The sequence below is a fragment of the Clupea harengus genome, chromosome 22, assembly GCF_900700415.2.
Source record: "Clupea harengus chromosome 22, Ch_v2.0.2, whole genome shotgun sequence".
Classification (NCBI taxonomy): Eukaryota; Metazoa; Chordata; class Actinopteri; order Clupeiformes; family Clupeidae; genus Clupea; species Clupea harengus.
The window spans coordinates 20,869,171-20,880,222 of record NC_045173.1 but is presented as its reverse complement, the minus strand read 5'-3'; the positions used below and the strand labels follow the sequence as shown (position 1 = coordinate 20,880,222).

Here is an 11,052-nt window from a genome sequence, read left to right as displayed (position 1 = left end):
ATTCAAAGACAAACGATGTTTAATGAAGGAGAAGCCAATATCAAAAGTGCATTCTGAGAATGAGCCCCGTTCTGTTGGTGTCAATTTAACACCTGCATTACTGTTACATTGACAATCACGACTAGAATGCTTCGAGCTCAACTCCGAGAAGTATCTTAGCTCGATCGTCGAATTCTAGTCGTGCACTGCAATGAAGCAGGACACTTTCTGTCTATCGTCCGGGGACTTTCCCCTAGGCATGTGATAGAATCCAAGTTCTTCGTTTGTAGCCTAGTCGGCAGGTCTTCAGAACACCCGGATGTAGTAGCGGAAACGAGTGTTATTTAAACGTATCAAAGTGCATATACACTTTAATAAGGGTGGTGAAATAATGTACTTCAATTAACTTCTGTTTCAAGTGTTCTTATACTGATATAATTGTAGACGTAGCTTCTTATGTTTTTGTACATTATTCACTATTTAAAAAAAGATGTTTGCCTCTTTAGGTTTTTTCAGTCCAGTCTATGTAAATAAGGTGACGTCATGGTCCGGAGATTTCTCTCTTGGCTACGAATGATTAACGATTTCTTTAAAATACATCTTTTGTTGTTTTAATCAATTTAAGGGACCTGATAAGCGAGTCTATTTAAAGTGTGTAAGGGATAATAGAAGGTTGAGACTTTTGAACAATTTGAATAAAAAACCTGTCATACAAAAAATTGAGAAAAAACGTTACCGTGTAAGCTATTCTAGTGGTTGGTTTGTGGGATTTTCGTAGGCCTTATCAAAATGAAATCATTCAGGCTAAATACATGAGAAACATTGAGGTGATTAAAGAGGTAGGAACTTAGGTAAGACCAAAACCTTTTTTGATCCACCTATAATTTAAATGTGAAAAATGTTTCATTTAATATGTTGCTGCGACGGTTCTACTGAGAACGTTTGATCAGAATAAGGAAGCATTTTATGACAATTCAGTGTTCAACCTTGTTTTTAAGATGTCACAATGCTCAATGTTTTGTGATCTAAATTATAACCTGTCCACTGATTTTCCAGTCAGTTGGCCTCGTCCTGCTGTGAATAACGCATTTTCAATGATTTTGGCTGTTTCACTGTGTTTTTAGTGGACACAAAGGGAACAGGAAGCTTCACACAAAATGCTCTTCTTTATCTACTCACAGTACTGATTTGCACAAATTAGTGTACTCTCAGATTGCTGTGAGAAGCAGCCCTATTCAAGCTTTTGTTGCAGGTCACATGTGTGTCCTTGGATTTGTACCAGTGTCATACAGACCCAAACTCTCACAAATGAGGTGGTATTATATAAACAACAGTGGGACGTGTACACCAACTTGCTGAAAAAGCCTTAGTTATTCAGTAGGATTTTTATTGTGGTCTGGGGTGAAATACACAAAATGTTTTGTCAATTAGCAAAATAATTATTCTGTGCTGACTCATCAAGTGATTGATTGGTTGTGTCAGGAATTTCCGTGAAAAATGTGAAATTTGAATTCAAACCATGCAGAATTTTACAACTGCACTCCAAATCATTTAGTATGGGGCCCTGCTCTGCTGCTAATGTTGCATCTTTTGCATCATCAAAAGAGATATCTTGTCAGAAAGTCATGATTTATTTGACATGCAACCCAAGGTCAAGCAAAGACATTCTCGTGTAAGAATGGTACAAAACTGAAACATTTTACAGATTTTATGCCCAGACATACAAAAGGTACACCCCGAGGTACAGCTATATTCAGGCTGAACCGTAATCAGTTGAATTTCTCAATTCGAAAAACAAACTGATTTAAAATGGAATATTGTTTTTTGTTTTAATTTATTCTTAGTAAAAAAAAAAAAAGCCAGCCATTCCAGCCAGATGTTAGCTGATTTTTTTTAATTGAAATCCCCGATGTGATCTGCACAGCCTTAGGTGAGTTGGCATACGACAACAGTTTGGCCATGACAGGCAATGAAGGGACCGACATTTGATAGTTAGTTTAATAAATATATTCTATAGGCAATAATTCAATATATCTGACCTAGTGGTCATTTTAGTGTTATTTGGATTTTGTGAGATTGTTCTAAACTTCTCATGTGTATTCTGTTCCTGGCCTACATGAGGTGTGAGAAAGCCCTCAAAGCTCCCCCCCCCCCCTGACTAGAGACAGCTAATAATTAGCATCTAGGTATCCACCCCTCCCCTTGCTTTCCAAGAGTTAAAAAGACTGTGATTTCCAAGAGACAGTTAGTGAAGGAGATTTAGGTGGAACACACTCAGTGAAATCTAACTCTCTGTCCTCCTCTGGTGCGCACCATTGAAAGAATAAACCTGGATTTGGTTTTTCATCACAATCTGACTGAGTCTCCGATACATTTGGGATATAGAAATAATTCCTTTCAATAGGTTGGTCATGTATGTGGACATAACAACACCTATTCATAGAACCTTTTTAATCAAGTATTTGTTTTGCATACTACATTTTGGAGAAAGTGAAATTAATGGTTTTAGGGAATCCTTAATATGGCCACATAAAATGTCTGTAGAGTTGATAGTAGATGCTTATGTGGACCTTACATAATTATGTTTTGGCTAATATTTCAAGTAAGATCCAATCATGTGCTGATGTTTTGTGCTCAGTATTTCTTATCTGATAATATAGTTGCAGTATGCTCATATTTTGGTATGATTACAACTTTTTGGACACCATGCAAGAGTCAGCAAAGCATTCAAATAATGTCCTAAGTTTGGCTATGGAGTCGTACTCTTGTTTGTCGTTTCCTTAAAAAATGTCGATAATATTATTTATGTATTAATAAGACACTACTATTTTACTCTGCTTCTGTTCTGCTGCTCATGAAGCAAAATACCTAATCTCCACCACTTGTCAATATACTTTAGTAGGGTAATAACCTTAATAAATGTACTTAAATCATTTTTAATTGGTAAAGGCAGTTCAGTTATACAGTAAATCAATTCACTAATGACCACAGAGTGCTTTCAACATTTTATTGCAAGAAATCCATGGCCTCATCTCATGTACTTTTTTTCGTTACATAGTAGGGTCCAATGGTTGCTTCACCCCAAAGCTCACCTGGTCAGTAAAGAAAGAGGATAAGTCAAAGGTACATGGCAGCCTACAATTGAAAACATGTGCATTGTAAGTTTTGGGATGTTAAAAAGGTGAAAAGATGAGTGCCCCCCCCCCCCCCCCCACACACAAACCCCAAAACTTATACCTTGTTGATTTTTCTGCTGACCACCACCAACATCATCACCAACACCACCACCAGCGCAGCCCGATTCGCAGCAACTGCACAGATCATTAGGTCCTCCTGCAGCAAACCATCTGAGAACAGAAGACCCAGTACTGTGATGAGTGTGTTCATCTATCTATGAACCTATGGCTGTTTGGTAGGAGACTTACCCTCCGTTAGTGTAGGAACAGGCCTTGTGTTTGGAATCCCTTGGGTTTATGGACGCTGTGGCCTTAAGTCTGCATGTAATGTAGATCTGTAAATGAAGAGTTCACTTCAGTATTCATATGTGGTTGGGGTTAGGGGCTACTTTATATAACAGATACTCCCAAAGAAACATTACCGTGCCGCTGTCTACGAATCTGAAGGCTTCCAACATGAACTTGAGTTTGTCATCTTGAGAGCGCTGCACAAATCGTGAGTTAGAACCTGTGAGCTTGGCGTCAGTGAAACACCTGGGGAAACATTACATTATCTCATAAATCACCGTAATAAACATAAAACCCATTACTTCATATTTCCAACGACCTTGTCAGATGACCACATCATAACACATTAAGACAACACATATGTAAAAAACAGTTGTAAAACGGAGAACACTGAGAAAACAACAGGAACAGAAGTTCCTTGCTCACCCATGGTTGTCAATGAAGGCATAGTTGGGAGAAGAGTTTGCATCTGAAGTTGTAGTAGCCACACAGTTGTCCACAAACACACGGAGGGGCACATGGTAGAACTGATAAACAAAGGCTTCAATATAGATCATATCACCCAAGTTGAATTGAGTTGTATCTCTATACGTTTCCCAGTTCTCTGTAGAAAAAAAACAGATTCAGTCCATTCATACGGTCATACTAAAGATGGTTTCCTCAGCTTTTCACCATAGAGTACTGGTTTATGTACGTTTTCTAGTGTATTTTTTTCTGTCGGAAAATGTCCATGGACTACCTCTAGAGGTGTGTCATTGTAACAGATATTGCTCACCCATCATGAGCCTCAGGGAGAAAATAAGGAGCTCCTCTCCTTGCTTAGTAGCAGAATATGGGATCCAGTTGGGGAACAAGGCACCGCTGCTCACATTGTGATATCTGGAATTCAGGAAATATACAAATGTTTAGCTGACCTTTACAGAATTATTCTTGTTTTTCACAAGGACATCACATGCAAAAGAGGTAGAAGAAGCTCATATATGAATGTGGATAGAAAAATAGATTTTGAGTCCTTACCTCTGATAATGGGCCTCAATACCAACCATGGCACCGGTTGTACGAACAATGCTAGTACCGGGAAATGGTGTTGGTATGTAGATAAGGGTGAAAGTGTAGATAAGCTCCTCAGAGGTTGTCTGTGGAGAGAGAACATCTTAGGATATTTTGCCTGTCAGCGTAGAGCAATGAAAAAATACCTGATGTTGTACTGTGTTCAGATGTCCTAGAACTTACAGTCAGAACACTGCCACAGGCCTGCAGTTCAGACTGGAAAAGCAGCCTATTTGTGTCGGGGTCTACTCCGATTGCTGCACAGCCTCCGAGTGACATATCTGCAGGATTGATCAGCTGGCCGGTATTGAAAAAGTCCATGTTCACCGCCACCTGCACTTGCTGTTCCTCAACCTGAATCTGAATGCTGTCGGCAGGTAATAGTACCACCAGTACTACCTCAACACCAGCAGGCTCATCGATGGTGATATCTGGGTAGCGCCATGTCAGCTTCTTGCCAGTGAACAACTGCTTGGATTGTAAATTAGAATTGTCTTGGACAGGTTTGTCATATGTGGGATTCTGGTTCTGACTATACCAGGACTGGGAATTTACTTGACTGGCCAGTGCGATGAGCACCAGCAACCCAATGGGAACCAGCTTGAGCCCCATGCTGCCAACTTGAAGGGAGTCGCCGAGATTTTATTAGCAGCTCATTTTATAGCTCAGAAAGATCCACAAACTCCACCCTTTCTGTGTCAAGGGTACTTTTACACCAGTCATGCATTGATTACATAAAGACAAGGTGACACGTGCAACCCACAAATGGGATGCCAGTTGCTGACTTCAGCCTTCAGACTTTTCTTATCTTTACTCTTCTCTGATGGACTCTGCTTTATGAGGTTGGAAAAATAAACTAAAATATTTGAGTACACACTGATTCAACATGAATCTCATATAATATTGTAATACTAGAATAACCAAAATCTCTGTGTAAGCTCCCTACAGAATTAACAAAAAAAAACGTTCTGAAAGAAAGTCAAGAAACACTGAAATATGTCACCCCAAAAAATAAAATTAGATTTCATGATAAGCCCTGATCAGTAGGCAAAAAGTATTCCTCACAATTCTAAGGGAAAGCTTCATAGTTGATTTTTGTTAGGTGAAATATTTCCAGTTTAAACCATTTCTGTTAGCTAATGATCAGTCAACATTGATGATAGAGAAGCCAATTTTAATTGGCAGGTTACCAAACCTACTTTGGAAAGTATTTTGTTCTCTGATTGTTGTTGTTTTTTGTATTGGCAGAGCTCTTTATTTGATTTAGTAAACATGTACTGGGTGGGAGGGCATGGTGACTTCTTTGACATAAGCATCATGACATCAGTCAAGCACAGATAACAGTCTCAGTCAGGTCATATTGCCTTATCTCACCTTAGTTCAAAGAAGTTCAATCCCTGTCCTTAATCCATCACTGTTCTCAGGATTGATTATCTATTTGATTCTGGACACAATATCTATGGGTCAGCTGCCAAACTGACCAGCTCACCAACCCTTTTTCATGAACTCACATTGACTCTGATAGCAGAGGGAAAATGTTGATCTTGGACACGGACAGGGGCGTACTGCATGGGTGTAGCAAATATCCAGTAATACCTTACATTTTCACATTTATGAACAACTCTCTTCTCAAGTAGTACCATGGTATCATATGACTGTGATGCTACAGAATGTGTTGTAAGTGGAGAAGTCAACAATATCCAACTGAGCTCCTTTAGTGCAGGACACTGGATTTGATAGTCTTTCAGCATCACTTTTTTTATATTTGGTCATGAACTTTCATTGACTTCCAACCTTCTCACAACCTTTGTTTCTGAGACAATATGTTGTTATAAGTTCCAGTTTAGGTATTCATTTATATATTGATTTATTTTTTTATATTCATATATAATGTTATTTGAGAGGTTAGAGAAAAACATGTGAAGCTGCCCACCTTATGATATCAGGTCATTTTCCTACGTGTTAACCAAAACGTATAAAAAAACTTGAGTATGACTTCACTTTCACACAAAAAAAGTGTGAGATATTAATTTAGATGTGCATCCTATACATGTTCATTTTTAGAATACACCTTAAGAAGAATACCAACAACCAGATATTTTTTGCATAGAGTGAAACTTTTATTTGTTTTTCAATTGGTGTAACTCATGAATTTGCAGTCCTCAATTCTCTGATGAAAGCATATCCTCCAAGAAGAAAAACTTTGAGTATAGGTGGTTGAATGTTTTCTTTGGGGAAGGGGAGCTGAAATTTAGGCTCTAATGATCACTGCTCCGCTCGAAACAACAACGGTCTCCTCCTGCTGTGCTGCAGAAACATCCCTCTCTGCAGAGATAAAGAAAAACAAGACATTGGTTAGCACTGTGATAGGAAAAACATAAGTAAAACTCTATGTTATCTCTGTCAAAGAATACTTACTAAATCGCTTCCCCTGCTGCGGCGTGCTCATACTGCAATTTGGCTCACAAGAGTCTCCCGCTGAGGGCTTGCACACAGATGTTTCACAGTGAATGAACACCTGAGCATGGACAGAAAAAAACAGGCAAAGGAGTCAGACAGACTAATCAAACCGCCTTTTAGCCGAATGCGTATGAACAGTGCCATGGCAAAACGTTACCGTTTCTTGCATGGGGGCAAGGGATTGTGGATCCACAAATGTGAACATTTTTAGCATGAAACGCCTGTGGTGGGTGGGGAACTTAACAGGGGAAGAGATTGGAAGCAAGGTGGTCCGGTAACGATCATCCACGTAGGGGCACCTGCAGGTGAGAGGCTTGGGGTTAGAGTGATCTATTGACTGGTGCTCATCATGCACACAGACAGCAGATGGCAGTGGAAAAGATCATATCCTGTGGGTCTGATCCAGAGCAAGTTGCTGGATCCTTACCCATTAACCAGAAGGTCCCACTGAGGCAGGCTGTCGGGATTGGTAGTGGTAGTCGTCCAGCAACGACCCAGGGTCAGATAGATGTTTGGATCGGTCCTGTCCAGAAAGCACACTTCAGCATAGACTGGGTCTCGCAGGACTTTAGTGACTGGGTAGTCATCTGGGCCGTAGTATGATGTGTATGCCACATTCTCTGCAGGAGAAACAATAGTAAGAGACTCACAACCTGGTGTGCTGAAAAGAAAGAAATTATCTGGCACTTCAACATACCTTCCGCACATCCTTTTGTGGTACATTGGCCATTCCCCAATCTGAGCTCCACTCTAAAAAGTCCTGCCGCAGCCACTGGATTAGGTGGTGGGACGACTAAGACTTCAATGCCACCACCAGCTGTCACCAATGCCAGCACTGTTTCACCAAAGTAACGACACTGGAAAGCAAGCCTGTAAGCCCAAGAAAATACAAATTGGGAAAAAAAAAGAAAACATGGTCTCACAATAGTCAACTCCATGTTCTGCTCACTTACTCATATTGACTGTCTCTTGTGATGGAGCCCAGGGGTCCGATGCCGACTTCATAAGAGGAGGCCATTTGGTTCTCGTAGATCACATACCCGTCCTCTTCCTGCAAACACAACAGTTTACCCATTCATTACACTCCCTGTGACAAATACAGCCTTCTTCACATGATCACTAGTGTTGAAGCAGACCCACCCTCATGGTGGTACCACAGGCAGTTGCAGGGAACTGGTAAACGGCAAAGGCAGAGTTGGATTCCACAGGGGAGCACATAGGATCATCAGCTCCACCCAGGAGTTTGACGGTGTCCAGACTCAGGCGAGGCAGGGTGACGTCTGTGGAGATCACAAGGATCACCTGGGCATCCCTGGTGCAGTGCAGAGTCACTGAGAGTCGAGTGGAACACAGCAAAGGTTGAAAAAAAAAAAAAAAAGAAAGGAGTACAGTCCAAAAGCATCAAGTTACAACAAGCTTAAAGCTTAAAGAAAAGAAACAAACCTACCGGTTCTCCCATAGAAGCATTGAACACCATCAAAGCAGCATTCCATATCCTGACACTCTGCAGCAGTGGTATCGACTCCACCACATGATACTCTGGCAAAATCGTCTACACTGCACGTCTGGGCTGGATCTCCAGGGTCCTGGGTTTTGGCTTTTTGAGGTGGCGTGTATGGAACCTGTTCAACTGGTGTCCTCTGAGGCACATGAGCTACCACCTGCGGTGTCTTTTTTGGTGGCCACTGAGGCGTCTGAGCTACCACCTGCGGTGTCTTTTTTGGTGGCCACTGAGGCATCTGAGCTATCACCTGTGGTGTCTTTTGTGGTGGCCACTGAGGCATCTGAGCTATCACCTGTGGTGTCTTTTGTGGTGGATACTGTGTTTTTTGGAACCCAGACCATTGTGTTGATGCTCCTAGGCTTGTCCCTTGTGGCAGTGACCATTGCTGTTGTTTCAGATACTGAGCACTGCAAATAGTGCCCAGCCACAGCAACATAAACGCAACACCAAAACAACACATCTTCTTGTCCAAAGCCATGGCTGCTCTTGTCAAATTCAGCCACTACCAATGGATCTCGGGTCTATTTTATGGCTTAGCAGATGAGTGACAGTGTTGCAAAACACACCCCCTCACATTTAATTGGTTAACTCCTCTTCAGGTCAGTGTCGTGGTTCTGCTGTCATTTTGGTAAGAAATTCATGCAGGACAGAAAAGTTGGAAAAGGAAGGCGGTGACACAAACAGGCTGATGGGTCAGTTTGACTTTTAAAAAAAGTTTTTATGACACTTTTTATGACATTCAAAGGTTGTTTTTTGTTTGGAAGCTAAATAAATTATGTTTTAGAATACACCTTTTTCATTTTTTAGTTTCCTTTTAATGACCTCATGCCTCATGACTGTTTAGCTTTCTCTTTGGACTTTGAGTCCAAAGAATATTTTGCATAGTCACTTTTTAACAGAATTGAAAACAGTGATGTTTATTCACATAGGTCACTTAAAATTGCTGTGAAATTTAATACCTCAGATTTGATGGAAATAAAGCTTGGGAGGTTGGTTTGGACGTAACAGGACATGCAAATGTGCAGTTTTATTTCAAATCAAATTGGGCTCCTTATGTGGATAAAAGGATCACTATAATATACTCCTTGGCTGTAAAAGGAACATTATGGATCAAAATAATAACTGGTCATGATATGGTATATTATTTGGTTTATTAATAAAGACAATCATTTTCTCATAGATCTGACCCAGACTGTATGGGTAGGCTTTCGTGATTCAGAACAGAAAAAGAACATCTGGTGTTCAGTGTGACCCTCCTGTTCAGAACCCGACAGAGGTTGAAATTACAAAGGAAAATATCCCTCTAAGAAAGGCAATTAGTTATTTAAAAAAATACATATCAATAATTAACACAATTATTTACCAGACTACATATGGAGAAGTTATTTAACATAATTTAAATGATATTTTGTGTGGAATGCTGATTAACTTCAACCTTAAACCTTCAAACCAAATGTGCAAGTCCGGCTTTTGTTGGGTTCTTTTGCATGCTCACTTTCTGGGAGGGTGGAAGAGAAGAGAGAGAGAGAAAGATAGATAGAAAAGTGCTTATTCAGTCTTCTAAATAGAAACAGGAGGAGGAAGGTTTCATCACAGGCTTTTATGTTGATTTTGGAGATTTAAAGTGCAATCATTTGGTTGACATTTCATGTGGGTCACTTTTCCCATTTTCTGCACATGCTGCAAGTCACATGCTGAACCTCTCGGCAAACAGAGGCAGTACCATTACAAAAATGCCAGTGTTTCAGTATTCTGGCAACCTCCGCACTGCAGTTTTTCATTTCTCTATTGCCGTTTGAAAGTTACAACAAATTCCACACTAAATACATGGTGGGTCTAGGACAGATAAAAAACAGAGATATACACAAATCTGGAAGTTAAAGAAATAATAAACGTTTTTGTGGGTCAAAGGGTCAGCCTGACCAAACCCATGCCAGAGTGAGGAATGAAGAGTAAATAAAGGTATGACCTGATTCTAGTTTTATACACACCCGTATAACCCAGACAGTTTGCCGCAGTACTTTCTAAAGCATCAACAAAAAGCAGCTGAGGTGTTATCTTTACCAAAAAGCCAATCGATCGATCCCAGCGATTACACAATGTGAACACATATATTTCCACTTAAAGATGCAACCCTTCATTTGAACTGCCATGTTCTAGACAAGGTTGTGTTGACCTGACATTGGGACTTAAAGCCAAAGGTAGACCTGAAATGACCACGTACCTGTTGTTGAATGTGCTCCAGTGCAGATAACACACAAGGAGCAGTCCATTCAAAACTCAGCAGAGAGTTCTCAGTTCAGGATTAAACAATTCTTATTTTTGCCTGTTGTCACCCCAGGCTTGATGATACTTAACTTAGCCTACCTATACCAATTTAATCTGTCCCTTTATGGAGTTGATACATTGTTGAACAGTGGAAGCCATTCAAAATCCTGATGGAAGGCAGAAGCATGCTAGAACAATGGTAAATAGAGGGTGGACAAAATATCAGAAACGCCTACAAAAACAGAATAATTATTTCTGAATTGTGTTAAGTGAACCTACTCTTTAAGCAGGACAGTGTCCAGTTGTTTGAGAGTTGGAAGAGATGGA

General features: G+C 40.3%; 1 protein-coding gene and 1 pseudogene across 2 annotated transcripts; both read right to left on the bottom strand.

Moving 5' to 3' along the window:
* Positions 1–2,972: 2,972 nt before the first annotated feature.
* Positions 2,973–5,138, bottom strand: LOC105892580 (annotated as a pseudogene).
* A 1,453-nt stretch (positions 5,139–6,591) lies between these two features.
* Positions 6,592–8,974, bottom strand: LOC105892607 (zona pellucida sperm-binding protein 4-like). Of its 2 annotated transcripts, XM_042703042.1 has the most exons (9): positions 8,750–8,973; positions 8,401–8,704; positions 8,094–8,284; positions 7,907–8,004; positions 7,651–7,823; positions 7,381–7,573; positions 7,111–7,252; positions 6,912–7,011; positions 6,592–6,818 (listed from the first exon to the last, which is right to left on the bottom strand). In XM_042703042.1, the coding sequence occupies exons 1-9, from the start codon at positions 8,933–8,935 to the stop codon at positions 6,745–6,747; spliced, it is 1,461 nt and encodes a 486-aa protein (XP_042558976.1). In that variant the 5' UTR covers positions 8,936–8,973; the 3' UTR covers positions 6,592–6,744. The 2 variants fall into 2 exon arrangements, with proteins under 2 accessions (XP_042558976.1, XP_012674360.2); XM_012818906.3 differs by having other exon boundaries at positions 8,401–8,974.
* Between the last annotated feature and the right edge of the window lie 2,078 nt (positions 8,975–11,052).

Excerpts from the sequence above, each read along its gene's own strand:
- LOC105892607 (XM_012818906.3), bottom strand. The coding sequence starts at position 8,935 with ATGGCTTTGGACAAGAAGATGTGTTGTTTTGGTGTTGCGTTTATGTTG. Across the intron at positions 7,253-7,380 it reads TGGGACCTTCTGGTTAATGG|GTGCCCCTACGTGGATGATC; the intron begins GTAAGGATCCAG and ends TCTCACCTGCAG. Across the intron at positions 7,012-7,110 it reads TTGCCCCCATGCAAGAAACG|GTGTTCATTCACTGTGAAAC; the intron begins GTAACGTTTTGC and ends GTCCATGCTCAG.